Source organism: Antennarius striatus, chromosome 24 (genome assembly GCF_040054535.1).
Source record: "Antennarius striatus isolate MH-2024 chromosome 24, ASM4005453v1, whole genome shotgun sequence".
NCBI classification, from domain to species: domain Eukaryota; kingdom Metazoa; phylum Chordata; class Actinopteri; order Lophiiformes; family Antennariidae; genus Antennarius; species Antennarius striatus.
This window is the reverse complement of record NC_090799.1, coordinates 8,540,068-8,557,275: the sequence shown is the minus strand read 5'-3', so window position 1 is coordinate 8,557,275 and position 17,208 is coordinate 8,540,068. Positions and strand designations below refer to the sequence as shown.

General features: G+C 43.4%; 3 protein-coding genes across 3 annotated transcripts; 2 read left to right on the top strand and 1 right to left on the bottom strand.

The window, feature by feature from the left end:
• Nucleotides 1-422: 422 nt before the first annotated feature.
• Nucleotides 423-4,552, top strand: LOC137591190 (nuclear receptor subfamily 4 group A member 2-like). Its single transcript, XM_068309015.1, has 7 exons — nucleotides 423-858; nucleotides 1,036-1,886; nucleotides 2,676-2,805; nucleotides 2,905-3,062; nucleotides 3,138-3,337; nucleotides 3,534-3,712; nucleotides 3,813-4,552. The coding sequence occupies exons 2-7, from the start codon at nucleotides 1,041-1,043 to the stop codon at nucleotides 4,058-4,060; spliced, it is 1,761 nt and encodes a 586-aa protein (XP_068165116.1). The 5' UTR covers nucleotides 423-858; nucleotides 1,036-1,040; the 3' UTR covers nucleotides 4,061-4,552.
• A 3,722-nt stretch (nucleotides 4,553-8,274) lies between these two features.
• LOC137591191 (tubulin alpha chain-like) lies at nucleotides 8,275-12,634 on the bottom strand. Its single transcript, XM_068309016.1, has 4 exons — nucleotides 12,506-12,634; nucleotides 9,800-10,022; nucleotides 9,565-9,713; nucleotides 8,275-9,463 (listed from the first exon to the last, which is right to left on the bottom strand). Exons 1-4 carry the CDS (start codon nucleotides 12,506-12,508, stop codon nucleotides 8,486-8,488), a joined length of 1,353 nt encoding a protein of 450 aa, XP_068165117.1. The 5' UTR covers nucleotides 12,509-12,634; the 3' UTR covers nucleotides 8,275-8,485.
• Nucleotides 12,635-13,078: 444 nt separating this feature from the next.
• LOC137591233 (tubulin alpha-1C chain-like) lies at nucleotides 13,079-16,659 on the top strand. Its single transcript, XM_068309108.1, has 4 exons — nucleotides 13,079-13,171; nucleotides 14,566-14,788; nucleotides 14,864-15,012; nucleotides 15,175-16,659. The coding sequence occupies exons 1-4, from the start codon at nucleotides 13,169-13,171 to the stop codon at nucleotides 16,153-16,155; spliced, it is 1,356 nt and encodes a 451-aa protein (XP_068165209.1). The 5' UTR covers nucleotides 13,079-13,168; the 3' UTR covers nucleotides 16,156-16,659.
• The last annotated feature ends 549 nt before the right edge of the window (nucleotides 16,660-17,208 follow it).

Genomic DNA, 17,208 nt, shown 5'->3' with positions numbered 1-17,208 from the left:
GAGCCAATCGGATTATAGCATCTCGAGACTCTTGTCCAATGGTGTTCTGGCGGAGGCGGGCCCAGAATGTTGACGTAGGACGTGTGTAAGGTTGCGCAACCCGACTCCGTCCTCTGTCGTCCTCCTTCAGGATAATAATAAAGGGAGAGAAATGCGCCAGCTGTCGTTTTCTCTGTCTTTCAGCGCATTAAGTACGAAGGAATAAATAAACCCCATAAAATCCTAACGGTCCGGAGGTTTACGCAGTACTGTATTTGTTTATGTTAAACTTTTATTTAAATTGTAACTTGATGCCTTCCCTAATTTATTTTAAGCCACTGACGCAAGAACGTCTGTTGATCATAACTTTAATGGTACTCATCCATATCATTCAAAATCAACTTGCTCTGCATTCTTGTAAATAATAAGAATGTAATTATGATAATGATCTGTAATAATCCATTAGAAACTGCATAACCTGCCACCTCCTACGCACGTTCTCTCACCACCCCACCCTTCCTTGGCTTGTGCGTGTGCGGTTTGGCACAGGGGAGCGCGCACCACATAAACAAAAGCACGTTGTGGCGTCTCCTGTCCGTGAGTGGGAGAAGTGGACAGTCATCGCATTTGCTCTCCAGACAGTGGGAGGACTCCTGACGCGTCAACGGATCCCACAAGCAAAGATGGAACTACCTGTTCCTGTCCTCCTGCGCTGGATGGAGGGACGATCTATTCCATCTTCTACTTATTAGTTGTGAGGAAACACCAATGGCTGCATGTCGGCGCACAGATAGCAAGTGATTTTTTTTGTGTGTGTTTTTTTTTTTTTTTGCTTGACATCTAACATCCTCCTGGGGAAAAGACAAGTAAAGCTTTAAGGTATAACATATTAAAGTCTGGTTGCTCCATATAGAAAATCTGATATTGAAAAGTCGGATCTGAACCGCGTGCATTTTGTTTCCAAGGATAAAAGCATAATTTCCATTCAAAGACAGTATTTGAAAGCGCAGTAAAGCTTCTTTTTTTTTTTTTTTTTTTACCGTGTTCTGTTTGCAGGGGTCATGCCGTGCGTCCAGACCCAGAGCGGCTCCTCTCCTCAAGGAGCCAGCCCAGCCTCTCAGAGCGCCGGCGGAGAGCGCAGCTGCGACTTCCTCACCCCGGAGTTTGTCAAGTTCAGCATGGACCTCGCGAACAGTGAAATCTCGGCTGCAACGTCGGGTCCCACTTTCGGCCCTTTGGGTGACACTTGTGGCTCTGGGTACGACGTGAAGCCCCCGTGTCTCTTCCAAATGCCGGTGCAAGGGGAGCTTCCGTGCGTAAAAGTGGAGGATGCGCACGGGTGTCCGCGATACCAGCCAAACCAACACCCCCATCACCAATCTGAGGAGCTGCTCTCGTCTCCGGGCTCGGTTTATTATTACCGGTCTCCGTCACCTCACGCCACTATCACGTCCACTTTCCAAACGCCACCGGGACATTTATGGGAAGACACCGGGTCTCTCTACACTTTTCGACAAGATTATTTAACGGCGGCGCACAGGAAAAACGCGCTATCCAGACTGTCGCTGTTTTCCCTCAAACAGGCGCAGCAGCAGAGCTTGTCCACCTGCCAAATGAAATTAGACGGATCCCTCCACGTGTCCATGAACCTGGACGCGTGCGGGACGCACCAAGCGCTAGACGGCTCCGGACTTTTGGGCGCCGCTGCGCTCGGAAAACAGTCCGGAGTGGGATTTCCGCGCCCCTTGCATCTCAGCCACGGACATCACTTTGTGGACTACCAGGGGTCGTCCGCTGCCGGCCGAGGACCGCTGAGCACCGACGGGCTTTGCGCGGTGTGCGGCGACAACGCGGCTTGCCAGCATTACGGAGTGCGCACCTGCGAGGGCTGCAAGGGTTTCTTCAAGGTTTGTAAAAATAAAAAATAAAAAAAATTATAAACTAAAAAAACAACCGCAGTTTGAATTAACCGGAATTAATTGGCGGGATAACATGGTAACTTTATTCTTTAAGAAAGTCGGTGGTTATATAGAAATGCAGAATTATGGGTGAATGATTTTGTGTAAGAACTTCTACCCAATGAAACCTTAATTCAAGTCATGAACAATCCCATTGGGGCCCCTGGCTGACCTCCTAAATTGGACATCGTGCTTCAGACGTTGTGATCTCTTGACCCATCCCCTTTCGGGGCAAAATGTCTTGTATGAAAATTGCCAGTAGCGTGCCATGAATAAAATCTTCCCCTTTCTGCTCTCTAAAGGAGATTCTCATGGGACAATTCTCCAAATTATGACCGACCACGACCTCGTGTTTACCCAGACTGGCCTGTCTGCCTACTGAATGCCTTATTCTGCCTCAGATGGCCCAGAGGAGCTAAAGTGCCGCTGTTAAATTTCTGATGACCATTTAAAGGTTATTACTTCCTTTTCAAAAATGACTGTGGGTGCTCCCAGAAATGGTTCTTTGTGTTGAATCATTTCCAGAAGACCTTTCCAGAGAGGATCCCTTTTTTTGTCAGATGCAGAAACATCCTTTTGGTGCCAGTTTTTTAGTTTTACATCAGGGCATCAGTTCTGAGGAGACCAATTGTTCCCTTTAATAGATTAAAGATCAAAACTAGATTTCAGTTTTAGCTGGTCGGACATCAGCGCTTGAGGGCAGGTGTCACATTTCTTAACTTTGCTCTTTCACTGCAGCGCACAGTCCAAAAAAACGCCAGATACGTGTGTTTGGCTGCCAAAAGCTGCCCGGTGGACAAACGCAGGAGGAACCGGTGCCAATACTGTCGCTTCCAGAAGTGCCTTGCGGTTGGAATGGTCAAAGAAGGTGAGCCCACAAACCTTTAAACCCCGTTTCATCCCGACACGCATTTCCGTTTTGACTCGGAGCTGAAAAGCGTCGCCTGTCGCTCCTCGTTTTTGACAGTGGTGAGGACAGACAGTCTGAAAGGTCGTAGGGGTCGCCTGCCATCCAAACCCAAAGCCGTTCAGGACACGTCTTCACCCGTCAGCACCCTTCTGAGTGCCCTGATCAGGGCGCATGTGGAATCCAACCCTCCTTCTTCTCTTCTTGACTGCTTTAAAGTAAGAAATGTGGGCATTTCTCTAGCATTTAGTGCGCAGACGGTCGTGTTTCATGTCTTGTCAATTTGCTGCTAGATCAAGGAGAGTCCAGGAAGATCGCTCGGAGACGACGCCCAGCACGTTCGGCAGTTCTATGACCTCCTGACCAGATCCATGGATGTGATTCGAGGTTGGGCGCAGAAGATCCCGGGTTTCACATCCCTGCCCAAACACGACCAAGACCTCCTCTTCTACTCCGCGTTCCTGGAACTCTTTGTCCTTCGATTGTCATACAGGTAAGGAACACGCAAAATGAGAAGTTATCAGCTAAGAAACCCAATAATAAAAGATGGGATAGCAGCTAGAGAGGCCCAAAGTTACTGAAAGGGTCAGAACGGGAAATTCAGACACTTTTCTACAATGATGTTGTGTTTGTAGACGTGTAACCACACACTTTGGATCCACCTCCATTCAGCTGTCGTCCTCTTTCAGATCCAATCCGGAGGAAGGGAAACTTATCTTCTGTGATGGTTCCGTGTGGCACCGGCTCCAGTGCCTCCGGGGCTTTGGGGAGTGGATCGACGGCATCGTGGAATTCTCCACTAACCTGCAGAGGATGAACCTGGACGTGTCCACCTTCTCCTGCATATGCACCCTCGCCTTGGTCACCGGTAAGACAAAGGAGTATAATTTCCTTCTGAAATTAAAAAAAAAAGTTTAGTGTTTAATTTTGAAATCTAAGACGTTTGGATGTGATTCACGGATTTGCAGAGAGACACGGATTGAAGGAGCCGAAGAAAGTTGTGGAGCTGCAGAACAACATCCTCAAATGCTTAAAAGAAGGCGACGAAGGCTCGAACAGCTGGTCCAACCATTTCTCCAGACTTTTGGAAAAACTGCATGACCTTCGCACCCTGTGCATCCAAGGCCTGCAGAGGATTTTCTATTTGAAGCTGGAGGATTTGGTGCCGCCGCCTGCCATGATAGATAAGTTATTCCTCGACACGTTGCCATTTTAGAGACATACGATAACGCTAATGGGGACGCTTTGCTCGGCGATGGAACTTTGCTCTAATCCCGATGGTCAAACCTGACAGTGGAAACCGGAAAAAGTTGCTCAATAAAAGTTCCTCAAAACAAAGAAAAGTAAGAATGATTTATGGCTAATTTATGTGGATAATTGTGATTTAACCCTTCTTGTAATTTTCTTTACATTATGATCTTTATGACATTCAGCAAGCAAAGATAAAAAGGACCAAATTCATTGCAGGCTAAAAGAAAGGAATATTTATTCTCTTATTTTTTAATGTTTGAAATCCTGTACGACCCCAATTGTCGTTGTTTTTCTTGTTTTGTTTTTTGTTGCCTGCATGGAGGAATATTCGATATGAGTATGTCTGCTTCGGTTTTTCATGACACTTGTTTGTGGTTAATATAAAAGTCGTTCAGGCCTGTTGTGTTCTCAGAGATATGTGTCTGTGTCCGTGTTTTAATAAATAAATAAATGAAACAACGTGGTCCCATTTTTTAGTGAGTTTCCTTATTTATTTTATTTTATTCTATTTCTGAGAATGAAGTCGTTCATCAATGAATATCTCCGTTTTTTTTCTTGAAGTTAAATTTAATATCCTCTTATAAGCTGGCAATTTTAAATCAGTACTTTTCTTTATGGGTAAATGAAATTCAGATAATTATGAATAAAGATTTTAGGCTTTAGTCTAACATTTAAACACTGCATTATAATCCTGTATTTTCACAATTCAATACAATTCCCTCTCCTCGTCTAATTGATTCTGCAACGGGAAGCTTTAATCCCTTTTATTTAATCAGGTGTCATTAAAAATGTAGTTTTAAAACTGTATAATTTATAAATAATTCAACTTAAAAATTAATCAAAAATTTCTTTTATTTTTTTACATTTATCATTACATAAAAAAATAAAAGCACCAATTTTTTTATAGCAGTTAAGATGCACGGATGACAACTAAGCTGGGCGTGTTGTGCGCAAAGGTCAAAGGTCAAGGCAAACCTGGTCACATGGCAGTTTTTTTCAGAACAGCAGAGCAGCTGACATTTATATGAGCCCTTTGGTTAAATTTGAAGTCTCTTCCTGCTGCATTTCACAAAGATAAAGGTTCCAAACTCAGCCAATGTGAAAAAAAACAGCTGCTGGTCCTTTTATGATAAATTTTGTTAGCATGGTCAGAATTAAAATCTATATTTGGTGCGGTCAGTTTTTGGATTTGATAAACAGTGCGAGTAAATCCTTTAGTCAATTATTTGTCTTGCATGTTGAATTATTCTGCGGATCTATTTATACACAGCATGGAACAATGCAACATGACTTTTCTTCCGTCTGGCAGAAAGAATTGATTTTGTGGTTTGAAAAAAGGTCTCAAATAGAATGATGCTCCCAATGAGGTTTTAATAGGCCTGCGGATCAATGGCGGAGGCTGGTCAATGGTCCGGTGTGGCAGGGGCGAGATAGAGATGAATCGATAGCCGTATCAGAGATAGGCCCAATTTATTCTGATGATGCTGATGATTGACAGGAGGGGTGGTGTTACTACTGTATTACAGAAATGTGTTGAAACTTGTTAAACCTTCAATTTGCTGTTTCTAAAAGTAATCGAGACTCAATTGAATTCATCCAGCATTTTAAAAATACAAAATTCATTGTATTTTCGCAATTTTGCAGAATAATACTTTGTCACCATATTATTATTATTATTATTATTATTATTATTATTATTATTATTATTATTATTATTATTATTATTATTATTATTATTATTATTATTATTATCATATTATCATCATCATTATTATCATTATTATTATTATTATTATCATTATTGTTGTTGTTGTTAATTTATTATTATTATTATTATTATTGTTGTTGTTGTTGTTATTATTATTATTATTATTATTATTATTATTATCATTAAGCAGTAGGGTATATGAATCCATGTCAAAAAAATTATTAGAATGAAAGAGATCTTTAAAAAAAGCAAAAATTGGAACACTACTGTTAAAATGACAAGTGAAATTATCGGGAGATGTCATTTCCAGCTGTTAAAAATTGATTATTTGTTCTCCAAATAATGCACAACATGAAAAAACTAGGTTTCCTTCGTTGGAACAGAAATATCAAAGTGACATGAAGACACCCTTAAATAAATATCACAGGTATTAAAAACACCTTATCTGACATCTCCACCCCTCTGCGGTCTGGCTTGATTGTCACCATCAACAACTCATCATCACACCAGAAACAGGTTGTTTTTTTTTGAGGGAGGGGGTCCTGGAGCTTCTGAGCCCTCGGGCTGTAAGGGCCGCACAGGAGCATCAAGTATTTTTATCTGGAGAGCAGGATTTGCTGGATTTTTCCGAGGCTCTGACCGCCGACTTTGATCTCCGCACCCATCCAGCTTCAATACAGCTTAACCCTTATCACCGCCGGCCCAGAGACCGCCGGCATCAAGGCGGATTTACAGGCAGGGACACCAGATACTTTCAACATGTAATCCATTACAGATTGGTGCAGATTGATGATCAGATCAGGCTTTTGTCATCTCAAATGAGTCAGACGTGTAACATTTATGGAACACAAGCCGATAAATCAGTTCAAAACCGGTTGAATTGTTTCAACCTTTATCATCTTTTTTAATATTTCACTCCTCAGTCTTCCTCTGAATGATGTTGGTTCCTCTTCATCTGAGTCATCCTCCAAACAAGATTAATTGGAAATGGATTTAAGTTCCTTATTCCTGAGGTTAAACCCTTCAGGGAGTCACCGGGTTACTTGAAATTAACATATTCCCTCACATCTAACAGTCATAAACACTTGAATCAATGGGTCGGATTATTTCAACACACCCATGGCGTCAGGAAGCTAAAACGCTCTGCTTTAGCTTTAAATAACAATTCATAACTCATTTACAAACAGCATCACTTCTGATTTTTCTGCTATGTTTAAAGAGGAATCCTTAGGTGGAGGAGGTGGGGGTGCAGTGTGTCCGCTGGGGGGGTGCAGGGCCGGTGTTTGACCAGAGGTTTCCACACTGTGAGGTTCAGCCATGCATCTCAATGCTCCGTCTGTTTGCAGGGAGAAATGTGTAATTTATGTGACCGGCAATAAGGACGACTCTCCACTATTTCTGGGCAGGAAAACAGGATTCTTTTTAAAATTTCCAGCTGATTTCCACTCAAAATTCTATTCTAGGACGAAAATTATTGCCCATTCTTTAACTTAATGCATTCAACAGTATTAAACTCTGGCAGTTATGATTAATTATTATTCTTTAAATATAAAAGACAAATACAGAAAGTTAAGTTAAAGCTGTCAGGAGAAATGAGGTAAATAAACAGTTTGCAGCCTCACCGCTGAGGAAGACGTTAAAGTAATCTGTGCTCCGAGGAGGAGGAGAGGAGGCGAGACACTTGAAAAAGATCTCCATTATCCGTCCATCTCTCCCTTCGAAAAAAAAGAAAAAAAGAAAAGATGGTTGGAGAGGTGTTTGAAGAGGAATGAGCGGTTCAGGAGGATGAAGATAGGCTCCGGAGGACTCAGGGGTTTGTTTGAGGATTATGAGGACTTTAACATTCGGCGCCAGGGGCCCGGTGCGATGGGCTCGGGCCTCTGAAGGCCCCGGGATCGGCGTCACATTCCTGTGAAGAGTGATGGACAGGTGAAGTTTACAACAAGGATAAATGGAACATATTTGTAGGATGGAAGAAGAATTTGAAAAAGTAATGTTCATCGATTATTATTATTATATTGCTGCTGAAATATTTAAAAAAAATGTGAAAAGAGGTGAAAAATTGTAATTTCTTTGAAATAGTTAATAAACAAATGTATTTATCTTCATCAAATGCAGAAATAAACTGGTGCATAGGACATGGGAGTGGAAAAAAAGTACAAACCTTGATGGCAGGTGAAGAAAATAAATCCACTGAGATTTAAAAAAAAAACCTGTGAAATGCTCCTTTAAAATGATTGAAACACTTTTTTTGATGCAAAACACGTTGCTTTGGGACGAATCAGAGGACAATACTGGTGAGTATGGTGAGATCGCCATCTGCTGGCAGTATCCCGCATCACAGTTTAGGCAAATCTAGAATAGAAGCAGTAGACATCATGCCTCCCAACACTGTCATTACACCAGGGTCAATCCTGAATAATTAATTCCTACTGTGTGTGAACTGAAATGAAGACACTGAGAGTCATCGCTAGTTTTATTTTTTGGATTCTTTTATTGCTCCTTTATCAGTTGACGAATAAACAATGACAGGTTTAATCAAAAGAAGAACATACAAATGAATTCTGTCTCTTGACCTCTTTCTGAATTGAGCTCACATGTTAACTGCTGGCCTGTTAACGAACATTTTCCTTGATGTGAAAATTCATACAGCCACTGTAAGATTGAAAAATGTTCCTGTTTTTAATAATCCCCATCGTCGTCCTCTTCACCTTCCACTGAGTCGATGCCAACCTCTTCGTAATCCTTCTCCAGAGCTGCCATGTCCTCTCTGGCCTCTGAAAACTCTCCCTCCTCCATCCCCTCTCCAACATACCAGTGGACGAAGGCCCTCTTGGCGTACATCAGGTCAAACTTGTGGTCCAGTCGAGCCCAGGCCTCGGCGATGGCGGTGGTGTTGCTCAGCATGCAAACCGCCCTTTCCACCTTGGCCAGGTCTCCCCCGGGAACCGCAGAAGGAGGCTGGTAGTTGATGCCCACCTTGAAACCAGTTGGGCACCAGTCCACAAACTGGATGGAGCGCCGGGTCTTGATGTTGCCGATGGCCACATTGACATCTTTAGGCACCACGTTGCCACGGTACAGCAGGCAGCAGGCCATGTACTTGCCATGACGGGGGTCGCATTTCACCATCTGATTGGATGGTTCGAAGCAGGCGTTGGTTATTTCAGCCACAGTCAGCTGCTCATGGTAGGCCTTCTCTGCTGAGATCACTGGGGCATACGTGGCCAGGGGGAAGTGGATACGAGGGTAGGGCACCAGGTTGGTCTGGAACTCTGTCAGGTCCACGTTCAAGGCACCGTCGAAGCGCAAAGAGGCTGTGATGGAGGAGACGATCTGGCTGATGAGGCGATTCAGGTTTGTGTATGTCGGGCGCTCGATGTCCAGGTTCCTCCGGCAGATGTCGTAGATGGCTTCGTTGTCCACCATGAAGGCACAGTCAGAGTGCTCCAAGGTGGTGTGGGTGGTCAGGATGGAGTTGTATGGCTCCACCACAGCTGTAGACACCTGAGGAGCTGGGTAGATGGCAAACTCCAGCTTGGACTTTTTGCCGAAATCTACTGAGAGCCGCTCCATCAGTAGGGAGGTAAAACCAGAGCCGGTTCCTCCTCCAAAGGAATGGAAGACGAGGAAACCTTGCAGTCCCGTGCACTGGTCCGCCTGGAGGAGACAGATAACGCTTTTATTTTGAAAAATACTAGAATCTATAACAAATTCAACCATCAGTCATCTCCCAAAGGCAATCAATCAGTCCTTCTTACCAGTTTGCGGACTCTGTCCATAACAGAGTCAATGTGCTCTTTCCCCACCGTATAGTGGCCACGGGCGTAGTTGTTGGCAGCATCTTCCTTTCCTGAGATCAGCTGCTCGGGATGAAAAAGCTTGCGGTACGAGCCTGTGCGGACTTCATCTGAAACCGAGCAACGAGGGAGGTGTTAATTTTCTCCAAATCAGGCTTGTTTATTTTGCCCTGAAGTTCGACATAATCTAACTCACCAATCACAGTGGGCTCCAGGTCGACAAATATGGCTCTGGGGACGTACTTCCCGGTGCCGGTCTCGCTGAAGAAGGTGGTGAAGGAGTCGTCGTTGGGGCCAGAGGTGGTCTTGCTGAGCATTTGGCCATCATGCTCGATGCCATGCTCCAGGCAGTACAACTCCCAGCAGGTATTGCCCATCTGGACACCAGCCTGGCCAACGTGGATAGAGATACACTCTCGCTGTGGAGGACAAAAAGATTTATATGTTGTTTTAATTAGTACTATCAGTCGGACTTTCCGTATTGACTCCAATGGATTTGGGAGATTTCCAACCTTTAAGTGTAGCTGTTACACAGCTGTAAATTGTCCAAATCATTTCAGTTTTCATGCAAACCAAAGCAGAGCGGATTTAAGAAACATATTTCCTGAAACCATAATGTCAGCATTTCTGCCCCTGAACCTGCCTCGACTTGCAGAAAGATACATCGGAATCCCAGGAAACGAAGGGTGGAGTCACAAAAGTTGAAGTTTTCAATGTTCAGGTCTGGATGTGCAAACGCAAAACGAAACTATTCATAGGAGCAGGGTGTCACACTTTGGATAACGAGTCATTCCTCTACGATAGTAGCGGTTCTGTCAGAGTTTCTAAATGGTGGTTCCACACCCTGCAAAGGTATTTCTATAGACTCTTGTTAAAGCTGCAGGAGGGGTTGCAGGCTGGAGCCTGAATGAGGACTGTTATAAGTTCATTCCCATCACTTAAAAAGGATATATGGTCCAATACAGTTCAGGACACAATGTTGCCGAACCTGTTTGGCTAAACAGGCTTTCAAAGGGAGTCAAAGCGATGCAAATGTTTGAAGGCAAACTCACACATTCCATATTTTATGATCGCTAGTATTTCAATGTCTTTTTCTTTTTTGCACTAAAATGTGACATCTCTGCAAAAGCCAGTTGCATTATTTATAGAAATTAGGTAAGTAAAGGCCAGCTGTCTGGTAATATTAGCATGCTAATGTGACACATTACTTTCAAAATAACATTGGGTTTAGGCTGTAGGTGGTATGAAAGGTCTCAGCTGACTGAACTCTCACCTCATTTTTAGGAGGAACATATGAGCCAGTAAAATATTTGAGTTGTCGTGAAATTCTTCGAATGCCAGCGTCCTATACGCGACGTGGCAGCGCTGTCTTTCATCCCCAGACCTCTTTAACAGCACTAACAGCAAGTTTCAAGGCAGAACACGTCCCCCCTTAGGGTTGAGGTGGGGGGGTTGTTCAGTTCAATCACACGACTTGTTTCACATGTTGGGCAACTGATTTACTGGGTCTATCAGGAAGAATTTGGATCTGGATATGAGCAAAGGACGGAATGTTTGAAAAAGCAATAGCCATTGAGTAATGGCTTACCTAATGCATAAAATAGCTCAGAAATAGAATAATTACAAATGCTTTGAGATAAAAAAGCAAATAAATTTGATATTTATTTATTGTTTTCTGCTTGTTTTGAATTCTGATCCCCTAACAGTCCTTTCCCGCCAAAAACACTGGGGGAGGGGTTTTAGCATTCAAGGGAGTTGGCAAGCTATATGACTTCTGCTGGACGGAAACGACTACTTTTATTTTTTCATTTCGTTCTCGTCTTCCGAGCTACATAAAGGTGACTTCTGTTTGCTAAAAGTGGAAGTGGTGTCGTAGCGCTCCACATCCGCTTGTGTTTACCCCTCCAGGCGAACCAGAACAATTATCTACTTCCTGTATCTCGTCCTCCAAGTACGTCACAGGCGTCTTTACAACATAGTGGAGCTTTGTTCTAGCCCGTCATGCCAAGATGTACAAATGACTCAAAAAAAATAAGTGTGTGGTTTCCAGATTGCAAAATTTTCTTTCATGGTTGAATGCAACGTTTGATGTCTCTCCCAGCGCACCCAACTTGAAAGACCCCAACCACAATGTAATGTGAATAAATTAAATCTACAACACATGATCCAAACTTCAAGCAAAAGCCAGGAAGTCTCTGCAGACCTCCTCGTCTTTTGTGTCCCATCTGATCCAACAGGAAACAGCTCCAACCCTTTTAGGGAAGCAAACCTTTTTATTTACTTCTCATTTCTCCAAAGGCTCTACAAACATTACAACACACTACCAACCCCCACCCCCCCGTGTTTGCAATGTCAACGGGTGAAAGTCGACATCCTGAACTCATGATTGAAAATGATCTCTCATAAGACTCATAAGAGAAGAAAAAGGTTGATCCGAGTAAAGGGGGGGTTTCATCATGTGCCTGGCCTCTTCTTAAAAATGTAAGATATGTGTGTTGGTGGCGTTTTCTGCTGTAGGAATGAGTCAGCTTATCAGTACCATGGTGAAGAATAGAAATGTAAAATACTCATTAGTACTCTGGAACTAGTCACACAAACAAGCACGCCCTTCGTCAGGCAGCCTTCCAGTGCCCATATGGAAACAGTTAACCTTCACTGGAGCTGAAACTGGAGCCTGGCTGCATGTCTCTAAAACACCAACTTTATGTTTCTCATTATTTGAAACTAATCAAAAACTTTTATTCACTCTAAAGTTTATTTCTAAAAGTGCAAGCAAAAAAGCTCAGATTTGTCCCAACTTTTCAAAGAACTACTTTTTTGCTCATGAGGTCATGGAGCTTCACAAATGTGACTTTTTGGTATTGATATTATTAAAAAAGAGTAATAATTGTTTAATACTCACCATTGTTCTGCTTTAATTGTCCTTTGAGGAAAGAGGTTATAACTTGGAGGCTCTCACAGTGCACTTATGATGAGATCTGTGCGAGCAAAGTCCTGCTGGTATGTGACACATACACTTTTATAGTTAGTACAGGGGGAGGAAGAGGATGAGGACGACGAGGAGGAGCCACGGTTTCCTGGTGGACATTTTCAGAGTAAAAGCAGGACCCAGAATAACCCAGAATACTTAGAATCTAGTTTCTTTACAGTGATAGAATGTATATTAGATGCTCTATTTTTACAGCATTATTCATAATATCATCTCTTCTCATCTCATTTATTCTCTTCCTTTAGCAACAAGTTTTTTCCAGCTTTTTATTATTTTAAATCACAGAAGCTGTTTATTTCTACCTTAGAAAACATACCTGATGGCTCCCGATCATAGGATCAATGCTCAAGGCAGGGATTCTGCGAGTGTGTAAAGCTTTTATTCTGAAATGAAGCCAAACAGGAAGCCATAGATAACAGCAGGGAAAAACAGAGGAGTTATAAATACCAAAAAGCAGCTGTGTGAGGCCCCTCCTCATCCTCTTCCTCCCCCCAGCACTGTTTGAGCCTCACACTGATAGATCTCATCTCTGCTTCACAAGTTGGAACTTCTAAAAAAGACAACTGGACCAACATCATGGTGAGTTTCAACTTACTATTAGTATAATTATTTTGCTGTCATACAAGTAAACAACATTTGTAAAGTTTTACGAGCCAAGGGAGATTCATTAGTCATACCTGCATATTACTTATTCAACACTGCTCAATTGTCTGGCCTTTAGGAGACCACGGGCTGCTGCTGAATTCATTTTTATGGCTTTTATTGCAGCAGCAAGGAGAACTTATTCTTCAGTGTGAGTGACTTTGTGGCAGTTTAGAGAACAGAAGGGAAGGAGGCGTTTAAAAAATGAGACTTTCAGGAGAACCTTCCGAAAGTACACTATCAGAAAAGTAAAAATGAAGCCAGAAGGATACATTTTCTGGCAGGTAAATTAAAATAAAACTATGACCAATGATAAAAATAAAAGTAGATGCACTATTAACAAAGGCCTGTCCAGCCTGTTTGCTGACCTATTGTTTCGAAAACCCTTATTTACATAGCAGTGTAGGGTGACAAAGTACAGAGTGCTTATCTGATGGCTAGGCTCTCCACGGGGTGCCCCCAGGTCAGAACCAATGACCAATGACACTTCTGTAGGACATCAGAGCAAGATTTGGCCAGGATCAATGTGGTTCATGGTAGAATGAAGCCCTCAAATTGACAACAAAAGGAACCCATGACTTAAAGACCATCTTCGTTGGGCCCTAGTCAGTGGAGTTTACTACCTTTATTTAGTCTCAGGTGATCTATGTTAACCCAACAGACTGAGCAACCCATTGGCATTCTCCCAGCATTACCCTAAAAGGTGAGAAGAAACACAGAGTGACTAAAAAATTACCTTGATTCATCCATTTTTAAAATTTTTATCCGAAAGGTGTCCCTAATGAGCAATCAGGTCGTCCTTCTCCTTTCTCTCATTTGCATTTCTATCACTTCCATCTCCTTGTGAAACACCGCTTAATCAAAAAGGACAGATAAACATTGCTCCTTATTAAACCCCCTCAGGACAAAGTTCTCCTCCAGGTGATAAGAACAAACTTGTTTCAGTCCTCAGCAAGGCGCAAGCCTCCATCCCCACCTCCGAAATACTTCAGCAGGGTGTGGAGGCACCGGCAGACGCCCTTGGTCTGTCATGGAATGCCCTGTCAAAAACATTCCTCAAACTTTAATATTTGGCTGTTTTTTGTAGAATTGGCACATCCAGAATTGGCACACACAGAAATCCATTGCAAACATCAAGACTCCACCCTGTTTCCTGTCATTTCTCGCAAATCAAGACAAGTTTAAAAGCGGGAATGTTGGCATTAGGGTATCCATCAAAATGGATCGAGCAACTGTGTTTCTAAATTCTGCAGTGCTTTAATTTGAACCAAGTTCTAAACAATAATTTGATATTTGACAGCTTCTACACTTAAAAATTTTGCCCTCCACAGCATGAGTGTATCTCCATTCACGTTGGTCAGGCTGGCGTCCAGATGGGCAATGCCTGCTGGGAGTTGTACTGCCTGGAGCACGGCATCGAGCATGATGGCCAAATACCTACCAGGGACTCCTCAAATACCAACGACAATTCCTTCACCTCCTTCTTCAGCGAGACGGGCACCGGGAAGTACGTCCCCAGAGCCATCTTTGTTGACCTGGATCCCACCGTGATTGGTGAGATCTTTGAATGACGAAGACCTTTTGTTTCGGAATCAGAGACAGTAGTTACATCTTTTCTCACTCCGTCAGATGAAGTCCGTACAGGCAAGTACCGCCGCCTCTTCCACCCGGATCAGCTGATCTCAGGAAAGGAGGATGCCGCCAACAACTACGCCCGTGGTTACTACACCTACGGAAAGGAGCACATTGGCTTGGTGCTTGACCGGATTCGCAAACTGGTAGGAAAGGCCAAAAGTAGTGTGAACAAAAAAAAGAACAGGCTTTCCAGAAATTTAGTTATAATGATTTCAAATTTCGGATGTCGAGACTTATTGCTTTGGTATTAATATACTTCATACAAACTTACAAGTATGTTTCAAAACTCTGCCCATCTCTTCCAGGCAGACCAGTGCACGGGACTGCAAGGTTTCCTCCTCTTCCATTCCTTTGGAGGAGGAACCGGCTCTGGTTTCACCTCCCTGCTGATGGAGTGTCTCTCAGCTGAATTTGGCAAAAAGTCCAAGTTGGAGTTTGCCATCTACCCAGCTCCTCAGGTGTCTACAGCTGTGGTGGCGCCATACAACTCCATCCTGACCACCCACACCACCTTGGAACACTCTGACTGTACCTTCATGGTGGACAACGAAGCCATCTATGACATCTGCCGCAGGAACCTGGACATCGAGCGCCCGACATACACAAACCTGAATCGCCTCATCAGCCAGATCGTCTCCTCCATCACAGCCTCTTTGCGCTTCGACGGTGCCTTGAACGTGGACCTGACAGAGTTCCAGACCAACCTGGTGCCCTACCCTCGTATCCACTTCCCCCTGGCCACCTATGCCCCAGTGATCTCAGCAGAGAAGGCCTACCATGAGCAGCTGACTGTGGCTGAAATAACCAATGCCTGCTTCGAACCATCCAATCAGATGGTGAAATGCGACCCCCGTCATGGCAAGTACATGGCCTGCTGCCTGCTGTACCGTGGCAACGTGGTGCCTAAAGATGTCAATGTGGCCATCGGCACCATCAGAGCAAAGCGTCTGCTCCAGTTTGTGAACTGGTGCCCAACCGGTTACAAGGTGGGCATCGACTACCAGCCTCCTTCTGCGGTTCCCGGGGGAGGCCTGGCCAAGGTGGAAAGGGCGGTGTGCATGCTGAGCAACACCACCGCCATCGCCGAAGCCTGGGCTCGACTGGACCACAAGTTTGACCTGATGTACGCCAAGAGGGCCTTCGTCCACTGGTATGTTGGAGAGGGGATGGAGGAGGGAGAGTTTTCAGAGGCCAGAGAGGACATGGCAGCTCTGGAGAAGGATTACGAAGAGGTCGCTTTTGAAGCAGTTGAGGAAGACGAAGGAATAGAAGAAGATCTGTGTTAAAATAGAGTCATCTGGATCAAAGAGCTGGAGTTTCAGGGCTTCCAGTGTTGTAGATAAAGAATATATTGACCAAGACTTCCTATTCTATGTCTGGATATTTGCAGTCTGACTGAATGAACTGATAACTTGGGTAAATTGCACTTTGTGGAACTCAGTACATTTTTGATGTGCTTGCATTTTTTTGTAGTGCACCTCTTTTGCTTCGCTTGTGCTTTTATGTACATGACCTGTTATTCTATACAACAGTCTACCTCTACCTCAATATAATTTATATTTGTCGTACTCTGCAGAGGGACATCCACCTGGAAGGTCTCCTCTGTGGTTTCTGCCTGTTAAAGGTCACGTTTTTCTCCAAGTGTTTGCTCATGAGAGGAAACTAGATCTTTGTAAAATAAAGTGTTTGGTCTAGACCTGCTTGTCTTAAAATGGCCTGAGATAAGTGGATGTGAATCGGTGCTTTACATTTTGATTTTAGTTTTATTCCACTGTATGTATGAGAAATAATAATGAGAATAAACTAGAATAAACTAAAAAATACTTGAGTACTGTAAATGCCCTTCAGACCCACCTGCTTGTCATATGATTTTTCACCACCAGATGGCAGTGTGATATCGCTTATACAAAATACTTAAATATTTCCCACAGTGTCCAAAAGTATGTGGACAGCCCTGACCACCTTCATGCTACTGGTGTGCCCACTTCAAAATGCAGCTCTGTTTAAATCTTTGCTGTAAAGAATACTTAAGTCCAAAATGACAGTAGACTTTTTTTTTCAGAAGACTGATCCAGTCATCGTTTCTGAAGATGCCCATGAAAATATTACCTCCTTCCTCAGTGGACGGGACCTTCAAATCGTCTCCATAATTACTTTGAGGTAATTAAGGCTAGTTTTAAGCAGAAGCCAGACAGTGTTGACAAGGGATTCGTAAAGGTGATGGGAAAGTGATGGTGAAGGACGTAGGGAGAGATGATTTAGAGCTAATTTTTTGTTCCCTGCTGGAGTAAAAAGAGGATGTGACGTTTCCAGCTGGCTGGCGTGATGCCTCACCTACT

Excerpts from the sequence above, each read along its gene's own strand:
- LOC137591190 (XM_068309015.1), top strand. The coding sequence starts at position 1,041 with ATGCCGTGCGTCCAGACCCAGAGCGGCTCCTCTCCTCAAGGAGCCAGC. Across the intron at positions 2,806-2,904 it reads GGTTGGAATGGTCAAAGAAG|TGGTGAGGACAGACAGTCTG; the intron begins GTGAGCCCACAA and ends CGTTTTTGACAG. Across the intron at positions 3,338-3,533 it reads GTCCTTCGATTGTCATACAG|ATCCAATCCGGAGGAAGGGA; the intron begins GTAAGGAACACG and ends GTCCTCTTTCAG.
- LOC137591191 (XM_068309016.1), bottom strand. Across the intron at positions 9,714-9,799 it reads CCTGGAGCCCACTGTGATTG|ATGAAGTCCGCACAGGCTCG; the intron begins GTGAGTTAGATT and ends GCTCGGTTTCAG. Across the intron at positions 9,464-9,564 it reads TGGACAGAGTCCGCAAACTG|GCGGACCAGTGCACGGGACT; the intron begins GTAAGAAGGACT and ends TGTCTCCTCCAG.
- LOC137591233 (XM_068309108.1), top strand. Across the intron at positions 14,789-14,863 it reads CCTGGATCCCACCGTGATTG|ATGAAGTCCGTACAGGCAAG; the intron begins GTGAGATCTTTG and ends TCACTCCGTCAG. Across the intron at positions 15,013-15,174 it reads TTGACCGGATTCGCAAACTG|GCAGACCAGTGCACGGGACT; the intron begins GTAGGAAAGGCC and ends CATCTCTTCCAG.